The sequence below is a fragment of the Macaca nemestrina genome, chromosome 1, assembly GCF_043159975.1.
Source record: "Macaca nemestrina isolate mMacNem1 chromosome 1, mMacNem.hap1, whole genome shotgun sequence".
Classification (NCBI taxonomy): Eukaryota; Metazoa; Chordata; class Mammalia; order Primates; family Cercopithecidae; genus Macaca; species Macaca nemestrina.
In genome coordinates, this window is record NC_092125.1 from 42,822,892 (window position 1) to 42,836,203 (window position 13,312).

The following is a 13,312-nucleotide window of genomic DNA, read 5'->3' on the forward strand; positions in this document are numbered from 1 at the left end:
TTCTTCGTTACTTCAGCTCATAATTTATACGCATTAAATGTCGGATAATTTACTGGAGACTGACTGGCTGTGTTTTAGGTAATGATTACATCTATTAATCCATTACTTCGTAAATCCTCAAGTTCAGAAGATAATACCGGAAGGGGCCAAGGAGGTAGGATAAAGCAGCAGCAAGGTAAATAGTAAGAGCTGATGACCACAATCAGAATGTTAAGCTAAGTTTAGAGTGGAAGGTCATTTTCCCTGGAGTAATTACACTTGCAGTTTTATCCTGCAAGGATGAAAAGTGTATGTTTGTTGTATGAGGGTGGAAGGGTGCCGAAGTTCATGTGAAGTTCTGCAGACCAAAGCTTAATGAGGATTTCCGCCGGTGGGATAGGTTTAAGAGGACGAACTCACGAGAAAGAAGTCTGAGTCCAAACCTCAGAGGCTGGCCAGGGCAGTGTAAAGGGTGGGCCGAAGCCAGGGCAGAAGAACCTAAGCAAAGGTTAAGCACGAGGTGAAGGCGCCATCACCCGGGCGTTGCCTGGGGGCTGCGTCGGGCCGCGGTGGGCGCCGGGGGGGCGTGGCTGGCCAGCCCAGGGCGGGGCGGTGGCTTTGGTTCTCCAGGCCAACACGCGGCGGCGCACCCTCCCCTCGCGCCGCGGGCCTCCCCGCGCCGTGCACGTCCTCGTCCCGCGCCTCCGCCCCTCGCTCGCTCGCTCCTTCCCGCCCTCCCCGCAGCGCCGGCCGAGCCGGCTTCCCCTCAGTCTCTCATGAATATTGAGCGGCCCCTGTTGTATTTCCCGAGCTCCATTGCGGAAGCCGAGGCTCGCCATATTGTGCGGCGGCGCCGGCGGCCGCGGCAGCTGATACCCGAGTCTTGCTCCGGCCGCGGCCAGCGGAGCCCCAGGCTGGGGCAGGAGCCGGTGAGTGGGGCGGGCGGGGAGGCGAAGGGCGCGGAAGCGGCGGGCCGGGACGCGCGTCTGCTCGGCCGCGTTGCAGGCGACTGACGGGGACCGCGGAGTAGGGGGGGTGTGTGTCCGCGGGGGTGTGAGGGGACATGGCGCCGCCGCCGCCCCCGGCCGCTCTTGGGGCGGAGACGGCGGGGGAAGCGGCTTCTTATTGTTCCCGTGTCTTCGAGGGTCGTGGGAGGGAAGGGAGCTGGTTTGCGGAGGACCCAGTCAGCGAAGCGCCGGGATTCCTTCCTTCGCCGCGAGCCTTTCGCTACCCTTTCCTCCGCGCGGAGGCCGGAGCTGTAGCGCGGCCCCCTGGCCTCCGGGGGCGGGGGCCCCAGCCTCTCTGCAGCCCTACTCCGGAGGCGGACGGAGTGGAATGCGGGTTTTTTCTCTGGGCTTCCCCCTCGCAGCCAGGGATGTGTCTCTGCATCGTGGGGGTGGGGTAGGGGCACTTTGTGCAGATATCGCTCCTTCCTCTTGGGGGGTCGGAGTCGGGGTTCCAGTGTAGAGGAGCTGCTCGACGTCGGGGTTCCTCGGGGAGACCCCTTCTGCTTCACACATTCCTGGAGTGCCGCCTCCTGCTCTGGAGTATCTGTTGCTGCTTTCTAAAGCCGCGAGCTTACCCAGGAGGAGTCGTGGGGGGAGGGGGTGTCTTGGTTAGTTTCTGCGGGAAGCTTCGCGTTTTGAACCCTGTCGTTCCTGCTGAGATCCTAGTACCCACTGTTGCCGGGAGCCCACGTCCTGCTAGTCAGAATCGTTTGCCTTCTGCAGAAGTCGCCTTCTTGCTTTCAGAGATGGTGTTAGTAAAAATTGATCTCAAACTTGGAGGTTTATTTCAGTTATTTGCCCGCTAAGACCAATTATAGACCCATCTATTTGAAGCCCCTTTGGGTATCTTTTCCGAGGCTGTCGGAAGTTTTAGAGAATGTAACTTTACATTATAAAATGGTTTGAAGATGTCAGGTTTCTTTGAGGTGCCGTGAAAAGGATATAGGTTTGCATTCAGCATTTTAGTAATACGCTGTTTTTTAATTTTAAAAAATTAAGGCATGGTTTCACGGTTTTAAACCGCGGATATGTTTAAAACGAATGTACGAGCGATTTGCATTACATAATCTACTTTTGGTAGTTCCAAGATGATCAGTTGGAATACTTAGACTAATTGGTAGCTAATCTGTCTGTTTTGCATTAAGTGCAGTTGTTGAATATTTTAATAACTTAGATTGGTGTGAGAGTTTGCTTCTTATAGTGAAATTTGATCCTTTGATTTATAAAGTATTTAAATGGCAGCAATATGACTCTTGGTTATTCCCTTTTTCCCCTGAAATTTCTACTTTTCACAATCAACAAGTATGTTTAAAAATCTTGATTGTACTCTTAACCTACTTTTTAGTAAAATAATAGGTAGTTATTATATGTGACTCCTTTTTCTAGGAGTAGCACAGCGAATATGGTCTCTCACTTTTTGTAAGGATTGTAGTTATTTCCCTCAGGTATCCTTGTGGCATCCACATTTAAGGTTAATTATAGTAGAGGCAGATTTATGAAAAAACCTGCCCGAGTCAGGCCAATCCGTTTGAATATTTGAAAAATAAGCTAGTTATCGTAAAGTGTGTTGCATAGAAAATTTTCCAATTACAATCACTAACATAATGTAGACCATGCAGACTTTAAAAATACTGGGAATCTGGAGTTTTTCTCTGCCTGTGTGAACCTCCCAGGTTTGAATGGATAGAAATATAGACCAGGTCAGCAAACATGTTTGGAATTTTATTACTGACCTACAGTTTGTGGTGTCACGTCTGTGTGTCTGATCTGATTTATTCATGATTTGTGTTTATGTTATGCAGACTTTGGAGTAAAGGTGATATATATGCCCAATGAATAATATATAACCAGATGTTTCAGTGACAGTTTCATTTCTATACATTAGCAAAGAAGCATAATTTCTTCCAGCAAGAGAAATGAGTTAACATTAAAACGCACTTTATTAAAATTATGGCAGTGTTTCTAGTATGACTTAAAGCGCTTCATAGTTTTGTAATGACTCATTTATTAAATTCTGGATAAACTAAAAATGCATCACAGTTTGCAGCTTTTAAGAAAGGAAAAATATCAGATTATGTACTCTGCCCACAGATCTACAATTGATTTTTAATTCGTGTTATTTATTGCACACGCTGTAGAAGACATTGTCATCAGACAATGGTTAATTTGATTAATGGTTAATTTGATTGAGTCATTTATTTGCCATCTTAGCTGTCATAGCAACTTACTATTTCTTTACGTTTAATACTGAGTAGGTGCCCATGTAATTTGGGGTACAAAGGTGGTATTATAGCATTTACACAGTCCATTCCTTAAAGGTACACATATCCTGACCGTTTGCCCACTGGTCTTCTGCCCTTTCTGCCTAATGTGTCTACTGGGTCTTCTGGTATTTCTTGTGGGAAGTGCAGTTTGATTGGTCTTACATAAATATTTTGACTGTGGTCATGAGACTCTTGGCATTTAAGTAGAAGCTAGTGTTAGTGTGTTGCCAGGTAGGAGCTAGGTGATGAGTCCCTGACTATAGGTGCTAAGAGCGTTGGTGACCCATTACGCAGTTTTGTGTTGTGTGGAGCAACTCCGGTAGAACTGGCCATGTTCTTAATTCTCCTTTGCTTTACGGTTTTTAGGCAGCTGAGGCAGAGTGGTGTGATTGGGCTTAGTTATATATCTTGTTGGATGCTCAGGAGCTATAGACATTGCTAAAAATTCTAAGATTTCTGTTGCTTAAGTTTACCTTCTCCCATTTCATTTTGAGAATTAACCTGTTTGCCATTTATCATAATTTTAAAAAATCAGTTTATCTGTATTAAGTACAATGGTGAAGTTATTTTTGAAATTAACCTTGGGTTAAATTTGCTAATGAGGGCATACTATTAAGTGAAGTAACGAGCCAAATGAAAAACGTAAGCATTTTGGTCATTTGTTTTTAAAAGATACGTTACTTATGGCCTCTTCTGCAAGGGGGATTTCTTTTTTTTCTATGCTATAGAGTGGAGTTGTATGAAAAGGTTAGATTCTAAAGTCGATGCATAGAACGAAAATCACATTTAGTAAAAAAAAAAAAAAAAAATCGTGCTTGAAAATCCCTCAGGAAGGCACAACAACATACCAATAAGTTCAGCTAAGCTTTGGTGTTGGAGCAGATTACTGTTTCTTTGAGCACTGCGTGAAGTAGTTAGCTTGCATTTAGGGACCTTGCATTTGGGGTGGGGGTGGGGGGGGTGGGATGGGGGAGGAGCGTTCGAAGGGGAGTGCCTTTAAATCTAAGAATCTGGATCCCTTGGGAGGCCTAAGTAGGTGGATCACGAGGTCAGTGTGTTCGAGACCAGCCTGACCAACTTTGTGAAACCCTGTCTCTACTAAAAATACAAAAATTAGCCAGGCATAGTGGCATGTGCCTGTAATCCCAGCTACTCAGGAGGCTGAGGCAGGAGAATCGCTTGAACCCAGGAGATGGAGGTTGCAGTGAGCTGAGATCATGCCACTGCACTCCAACCTGGGTGACAGAGCGAGACTCCGCCTCAAAAAAAAAAATCAGGATCTCATGCCACAGTATCAGAGGATGTGCGAACTGGGACCACTGGGGAATAGCAGAACAATTTTATCATTTCACATTATTTCTAGGATATGTACTATATTAACAGAGGTGAGTGCATCTGTTTGGAATAACTTGCACTTTTAAAATTATTTCTCATTTTCTCTCTCATTTAAACAGTGTAGTAGTTTAAATCACAAAAAGTGATTTTTATGCTGCAGCTTAACAGAAGCAAATTTAGAGTGTTTCAAGTTATCCTCTATGAAATAGTTTTTATAAAATAACCCAGATTTTGTTTACTTTCCCTTCAGTGAAGCAGCAAGTTTTCTGAGAGCAGTTAGAATTATTGTGTTTTACAATATACTAGGGTACAATAGAGGAAATGGCGACTTAAGTAGGAATTTCAACAGAAAGGATTTAATATAGGGAGTTGGTTAGATGAATGTAAAAAAAAAAAAAAAAACAAAAGCGGGGGAGGGGGGAACATTACAGTAATCAGAACCTAAGAGCTCAGAGAAGAGGTTCTATGGACCCGGTGGTGGACTTTTGAGTAGGTCAGCATTGTGCAGTTGCTGCTAGTACTTATAAAGGCATGTGTTACTGCTGGTTCTGGGAGAACCACAAAAACCTGGAGACTGGAACCATTTGCTAACTGCCAGGGTCAGGGACTGCAGTTGCTACTGACAGGAACTGGAAGGTTGTCCCTTCTCCCATCTTCCTGTGTTCCAGTCTTCACTTACTACTGCTATTGGCAAAGCCTAATGAGATCCCAGCTGGCAAAGGAGTTGGTGAAACATGGTTGCAGTCTCAGCCATAACAACATAGAGCCTGGGAGGGTAGTTTTGGAGTTGAGAGACAATAAATAAGTAAATGATGTGGACAAATAGTGTAGGTTAAGATGTAGTAATTTAAATAGGGACATCTGTGTTAACATTGCCTTTCAAAAAATATTTATCTTCTGTATGCCAGACCCTATGCAAGGGATGAGGAATAGAAAAATGAATCAAACAAGGTCTTTGTCCTTGAGGAATTTATAGTTTAAGTGGCAACAACAAATAAACTACTGTACAGTGTTTTCAGTGCAGTAACAAATGAGTGCTGTGTTTTGGGAGCCCAAAGGACATAGCAACCAACTTGCCTCTTCTCTGCCTACCTAAACTTTATAACTACTCTTTTTGTCTTCTATCCTGATTAAATGCAATTTCATTCTTTCTGACTGCTGTGTTCAACCCAGCTCCTGTGAAAACTTTTTCTCTGAGATATCTCAATTTTGTCACATAATTATTATTTTGTATTTCTCTGTGCTTTATTCATCTAGATTATAAAGACCAGTGCTTTCTTTGCACTTTTAGCTTAGTACTGTGCACGTAGATGCTTGAGAAATACTTTTTTCAGTGGCTGATGGAAGTAAAATATTGATCATTACCTTTCTAGACATCATTTCTTCCTTCCAAGGTCATTAGAAAATAGTTTGGGTAAAGTGTTACTTGATTTTACAGATAGAAAAATTGAAAGGATAAAATAATCAGCTAATTTAAACTGCATAGCACCAATAGGTGATCTAAAAATGGGGCTTTGGATTTCTGATCCCCTATCTTTCAGAGCCAGCAGTTTTGACAGGCATTCCTTTTGATGGCTAAATAAAATTCTCTCCTACTTCTTGGTATTTTATAAACTAGTGTTCTCAATCTCAAGTTATTTTGGTGTGGGGTTGGGAGAAATTCCTCATTTCAGTTCCCAAAAATAAAACATTATGTAGTTTCTTAATTGTCCACTCTTTGTTGTCTTTTTTTTCCTCCTTCCTATATTGATGACCACTACCTCTATTCTATTCGCTATTGCGAAATGTGCACATCAACAGTACTTCATTTTGACTTCTTTTTAGAAGAACGTTCTGCTTGTTTCCCCCACCATTCACACACCATGTTGATTTACTTTAAAACCAACTAATTCTTCACTTAAAAAAAAAGATGTATGCCTCCATGCCAGTAATTGCATTAAACCCTCACTATTTACACTGTTTGCTATATAGAGTCTTATTCAGTCTGGGACAGCTGTCTTGGAACCCAGCCAAATGTTTTCTAGAAGGCTTTACTATATTACAGAAGGGGTAGTATTGTGTATAGTAGAAGGAGTTGCAGAATTGAATGCAGGAGACTTGGTTTCTAGGTCTGATTCCACCACTAGCAAGATTCTTGGCCTGAGCCTATTTTCTTTTGTCAAAAAAAAAAAAAAAATTTAAAAATATCACCCTCACTGACCTTACAGATTATTTGAAAAGATACAAGAGGTAATGTAGGTAAAGGGGTCTTTGTAAAGAGTAAAGCACGTTGTAAATGTAAGGGGTGTATGTGAAGAAAGAAAAAGTGAGAGTGAGGTCCATTGGTCCCTGGCTTGGATCTTGGGGATGGTTTTGTGTCTACTTTCAAGTTGTTGAGTTTCTATATTTAAAAAAGTGTTTAGGGTGGTAATGGGGTGTGAGAGGAGTTGTGGATGTCCTATAACCCTACTTGTCACAAATCTGGTTGATAGTGTAGCATCCCCCCCCTTAAATAATGTTTTTTTTTTTTTCATCTTTCAAAATTTTTTATTGAGGTATAACTGTGTACAAAAATACACACCAATTTTTACATATATACACATTTTATGTATATATGTATATACATATTATAAACATGTATAGATGTATATTATAAATACGTATATATGTATAAATACAAATACAACTTTTACATACATACATACATTTTAACATATATATATAAATATATATGCATGCACCCATGTAAGCACATCTCAAATTAAGAAGAACATTCTATTACCCAGGAAAGTTTCAGTGTTAGCCTTCCCCTGCTGATCCTTTTCCCTCACCTGTGACACCCCCCATTATTTTCCTCCTCTGTTTGATCTGACATCATGGAATATCTGTTCTTCCTTCAGACCATTTCAGACTGATTCCTTCCTCTTGTTCCTTTTGGAGACCTTTCCTAATAACTGCAGCACTCTTAACTCTCCCACCACTCTTAACTCTCCTACCACTCTTAACTCTCCTACCACCAAACCAGAGGTACCCAAAGTAGGGGATAGGCAATCCAGCATGTAACACACAGGTTTCTAGCACCACTATTCATGATACCCAAAAATTGAAACAGCTGAAATGTCTGTCAACAGATGAATGGATAAACAAAATGTGGTATAAACTTACAGTGGAATATTATTCAGCCATGAAAAGGAATAAAGTACTAACACATGTTACAGTGTGGATGAACCTTGAAAATATGCCAAGTGAAAGAAAACCACAAAAGGCCACATAATACATGAGTCCATTTCTGTGAAATATCCACAGTAGAAAAATCCATAGCTTGGTGGTCATCAGAGGTTTGGGAGATGGGGATGAAACTGCTTAATGGGTAAGGAGTTTTACTTTGGAGTAATGGAAATGTTTTGGAATTAGGGTTAGTGGCTGCACAAGACTGTGAATGCACTAAATGCCACTAAATGTTCAATTTAAAATGGTTCGTTTCACCCCGGTAAGATTTTTAAAAAATGAAGTGGCTATCATTTTAGGTGAGCTGAAAAGTTTGAATGAGGCATAGACTCCTTGAATTTTTAAGCCGTGAAGTGCTGGGCAAATATCAGCTGGGGATGCTGAAGGAACGAACTACCTGAGGGTCAGCAAGTATGGCTTCAAAGCTCTGCCTCAAGTAATGATAATGATAATAAGAGATGGTGATGATAATAAGAGATACTACACCTACAATGCTTAGTATGAGCCAGGCACTGTTCCAGGTACTTTACATCTAAAAATTACTAAATCCTTACAACTCTTAAGAGGTGGTATGACATCACATTTCCATTATAGACAAGGAAACTGAGGAATTGAGAAGTTTAAATGAAGTCTCCAAGACATAGGAAATGACAGAGTCCACATTTGAACCTAGGCAAGTCAGACTCTAGACACTGAAGTCTCAAACACCAGGCTCTGCGCTAGGAACTCTCCAGGTTTTATCTCATTTAATCCTTTATTAAGGTAGGTATTATTGTTATTTCCATAAAAAAAGATCCCCTTCATAGTCTCCCTACATTCCGTGCCTTCTAGTTTTTCCCCTACATTTATTTTTATGTTGATCTACATACTCCTGTCATTATTTTCTCATTTTGCTTCATCTTCCTTTTTCTTTTCTTTTTTAAGAGACAGGATCTTGCTATGTTGCCCAGGCTGGAGTGCAGTGAGGCAGTCATAGCTCACTGCAGTCTCCAACTCTTGGGCTCAAGTGATCCTCCCACCTCAGCCGCCTTTGTAGCTGAGATTATAGGAGTGTGCCAGTGTGCACACTAATTTTCTTATTTTCTTTCTTTTTTCAGAGATGGGGGTCTCATGTTGCCTAGGCTGGTCTTGGACTCCTGGTCTCAAGCAGTCCTCCCACTATGGCCTCTCAAAGTTCTGGGATTACAGGCTTTGGCCACCACATCCAGCCTGAATTTTATTATTTGCATTTTCTTTTGGTCTCCCATTACTGGAAGGCTGGGATTTTAATTACTGTTGATTTTCCAATATCCAAAACAATGTGTGGTACATAATAGGCTCCAAAATATCTAAAAGGAATAGTGCACGTGACATTAACTAGTATTAGGTCTTGTGTGCCTGTGTTTGAGTAAGATTATATAATACGTAATGTTCTCCTTTTTAAACTTAATGTCTCATATTAAAAAACAAACAAACAAAAATACCTAGATGTAGCTCATTCTTGGATGGATGTTAATAACCCAGATTGGATGTAGCAGCATTTACTTAACCAGTTTCCTGTTAATCTACATTCCCCCCAGTGTTTCTCTAGCATGCAAACAATATGGCATTAAACATCTTCAGAAATGACTTTTTTTTGTATATGTGTACTTACTTCTCTATAACTAGTGTCTAGAAGTGAAACTGCCGGGAAAAACGATATATACTTTAAAAATCTCTGTAGGTAATGCCAAGTTTTCCTCATTATCCACTCCTGGCAGAGCTGCTACGGCACACAATGGGTTTCAATATGCCTTGGACCAAACTGGATATTATTATTTCTTTTTGCTAATCTGATGGCGGAAAACCGACCCTCAGTTTACAGATAAGGAAATGGCGGCTTAAGTTCCGGGACTGTTCACATAACCGGCAAGTGGCAGAGCCGTGATTTGGCATCAGAAGCGACTCCGGAGAGAATGCGACAAAGCTGGACACTCTGCTCTGTGTCCTGGGGCACGTCTGGTGATAGATGGGCCTTGCCATGCTGGCAAGCAGGCCTTTCTCTCCCATCTAGGCCTCTGGCACCTCCGGGCCGGCGGAACGCTGGCTCTTCTCCATTACGAGTGCCCTTCCTGAGAGCGGGTTCCTCAGCTCTAAAATGGCGGCCGCCAGGACCCCGAGGACACGCCCCTAGAGGCAGGGCCTGAATTCCTAAATAATTGTCTTTCAAGATTGACATGCCGCCTCAGTTTCTTTTTTTTTTTCTTTCTTGTTTTTAATTTTTTTTTTTTTTTTTTTTTTTTTTTTTTTTTTTAAAGACAGGGTCTGTTTCGCCGGGGTTGGAATGCAGTGTCGCCATCTCAGCTCACTGCAACCTCCGCCTTCCGGGGTCAAGCGATCTTCCCACCTCAGTCTCCTGAGTAGCTGGGACCACAGGCGGACGCCGCCACGCCCGGCTATTTTTTTTCTATTTTTGGTAGAGACGGGGTTTCTCCATGTTGCCCAGGCTGGTCTCGAACTCCTCAGCACAAGCAGTCCGCCCGCCTCGGCCTTCCAGAGTGCTAGGATTACAGGCATGAGCCAATGCACCCGGCTGTTTCTTTTCACCTGGGATACATGTGTTGATTATATCTTGAGAGAACACCCCAAAAGTTTCGTTACACTTGTAGGAACAAAACTGTCACTTTGCAGATTGTTTAAATGACTAGGGCCTGAGGGAGTAGGGAAAGCATGCTCTACAGATCGAGTGTCCCTTATCCAAGATCCATAGGACCAGAAGTATTTTGGATTTCAGGTATATTTTTCCGGATTTTGTAATATTTATACTTACCAGTTCAGCATCCCTAATTCAAAAATCTGAAATCAGAAATGCTCCAATGAGCATTTCTTTTTAGCATGACTTTTTTGAGCGTCATGTCCATGTCCAAAAAGTTTTAGATTTTCTTATTGGGGTGCTAAACCTGTATCGTTTATTTTGGCTGGAAATTACTATTGTAGTTTTTTGTTCGTCTGTCCTTGTTTTTAAATTTAAATGGAGTCTCGCTTTGTTCCCCAGGCTGGAGTGCAGTGGTGTGATCTCAGCTCACTGCAGTCTGCGCCTCCCAGGTTCAAGCGATTCTCCTGCCTCCTGAGTAGCTGGGATTACAGGCGAGCGCCACCACCCCCAGCTGATTTTTGTTTTTTGGGTAGAGATGAGGTTTCACCATGTTGGCTAGGCTGGTCTCGAACTCGAACTCCTGAACTCAAGTGATCCGTCTGCCTCGGTCTCCCAAAGTCTGGAATTATACTAGGTGTGAGCCACCGTGCCCAGCCTGTAGTTTCATTTTATATGAGGGTTATATCAGATTCAGAAAATCTCTGCTTTTAAAAATATACTTGGCAAGATTGGAAGTTATATCTGTTGTTTAGTTTTAATGAACCTATCCTTTTGTCCTTGATCTTAAAATTTTTAGTTAGCATATTTGTGAAGAAAACAGGGCTCTTCGAATTAGTGCCAAGGTGGGTTTCTTTTTATATAGATAGCTGTGGGGTGCTATCCTCTAGGAACATTTCTTCATATAATTGTAATGTAGGTTTTTAAAGGCTCTCAAATATTAAAGTACTATCTAGAATAGTAAGACTAAATTTCTTTGTTCTTAATGTTATTAGAATTGTTACAGTTGCATTGAAATGTAGATCCCATTTATCAGTTTGGGTTGTTCTATGATAATTTGTTAGTCTCTTGAAATTTTTTTTTTGGGAGTTCTCCATTACTTGAAGAGTTCTTCATTACTGGAAAAGATAATATTATAGTTGTGTATAATGTAGATAACATTATTAATGTCAGTTTAATTTGTTCTGAAAGCTTTTGAGTAATCTTTGGAATACTTGATTTAGGAAAATTAAGACAATATTGGTGTGCAGTGAGAAAAAAATTTTACAAGATAAGTTATCCATCGTTCTTTTTTTTCTTTTTCTTTTCTCATTTTTTTAAGAGACAGGGTCTCCCTCTGTTGCCCAGACTGGAGTGCAGTGGCACGATCATAGGTCACTGCAACCTTGAACTCCTGGGCTCAGGAGATCCTCCCAACTTAGCTTCCTGAGTAGGTGGAACTATAGGCATCCACCATCACACCTGGCTAATTTATTTTATTATTATTTTTTATTTTTGTAGAGACGGTTTAGCTATGTTGCCCAGGCTGGTCTCAAACTCCTGGCCTCAAGTGATCCTGCCTCCTTGGCCTCCCAAAGTGCTGGGATTACAGGCGTGAGCCACTGCACCTGGCCTATCATTCATTTCTTAAATGGATTGTTTTTATTTTTAATCCCTATGTTCAATACTTAGTCCTTTTGGAAGTAGTTTAAGAGCTAAGAATGGGGGGAAATCCATAAATTATTACTTAAATTGTCTTTGAATAAAATGTTATAGCATTCAGTTGTTGCTTTTTTCATTTTTAAAATTTATTTTTTAAATTTAGGAAATTTGGAGAAGTAGGAAAAAATGCTGTTGGTACTTAATCACACATTTTGCTCAATTTACATTTGGAAATAAATTTTAGATTTTGGTTTGATTTTGTTTAAAACATAGTTTTAACTGTATTTTATATGTAGATATAAATTTATGTATGTTTTAAAATCTGGGCTGGGTGCAGTGGCTCATGCCTGTAATCCAACACTTTGGGAGGCAGAAGCAGGAGGATCACTTGAGACTAGGAGTTCAAGACCAACCTGGGCAACATAATGAAACCCTGTCTCTATGAAAAAGAAAAATAAACAAAATTAGCATGGTGTGGTGGTGCACACCTGTAGTCCCACTTACTATGCAGGCTGATGTGGGAGGATTGCTTGAACCCAGGAGTTCGAGGCTGCAGTGAGCCATGATCACACTGTTTCACTTTAGCCTGGGCAACCCTGTCTCAAAAAAAAAAAAAAAAAAAACCTAAATATCATTCACATTTTCTGTGCCATAGCTAGTTTATTAACGTTTTTAATGATTAATATTTCAGGTTTATGAACCATAGTGTATTTAATCATTTCCTTGTGGTTGGTTTATAAGGCTTTTTAAGATTTGTATTTATGTTTATGTTGATGATAAGGTCATCTATTATTCATGTGGCAGTGGGATGGAAGTAAAGCAGTACTTGTTGTCTCTGTAAGGTTACCTTTCCAAGAATGAATCTGTGACTGTCTTTGATGGCAGTAGCTTGTTGTGCAGTAGAGTTGAAGAAAACAAAGAGGGAATGAAAGAAGATAGCCTGTTTCCCCATGTAGGCTTGAGAATTCTTTTTTAGGTAGTGCAGAGCATATGTTCTTGACCTTCAGTCCAGGTGTCTCTAAGGATCCACGAATACAGTCATCCCTCTGTATCCACGGTTTTGTGTCCTTGGATTCAACAAACTGCAGATGGAAAAATACTCTCGAGGAAAAAAAAACACACACACACAAAATAAAAAGTAAGAGTGCAACAGTTTAAAAATAATACAAATTTTTGGCCAGGTGCAGTAGCTTGTGCCTGTAATCCCAGCACTTAGATGGATGGATCACTTGAGCCCAGATGTTTGAGACCAGACTTGGCAACATGGT

The 13,312-nt window shown here is 41.3% G+C and overlaps 1 protein-coding gene across 3 annotated transcripts in view; it reads left to right on the top strand.

The window, feature by feature from the left end:
• The first annotated feature begins 736 nt into the window (after nt 1–736).
• The window catches only part of LOC105484587 (ring finger protein 2), a 55,261-nt gene continuing 42,685 nt past the window's right edge, over nt 737–13,312 (top strand). Inside the window, exon 1 of one of the 3 annotated variants that reach the window (XM_011746368.3) lies at nt 737–908. Coding sequence is in view for 2 of the 3 variants with exons in the window: in XM_024793706.2 (XP_024649474.1) it covers nt 10,481–10,544 (64 nt within the window). In the remaining variant the exon portion in view is untranslated. Of the gene's footprint in view, nt 909–10,157; nt 10,545–13,312 lie in introns of those variants that run through there. The other 2 variants (XM_024793706.2, XM_071077152.1) reach the window with 2 other exon arrangements.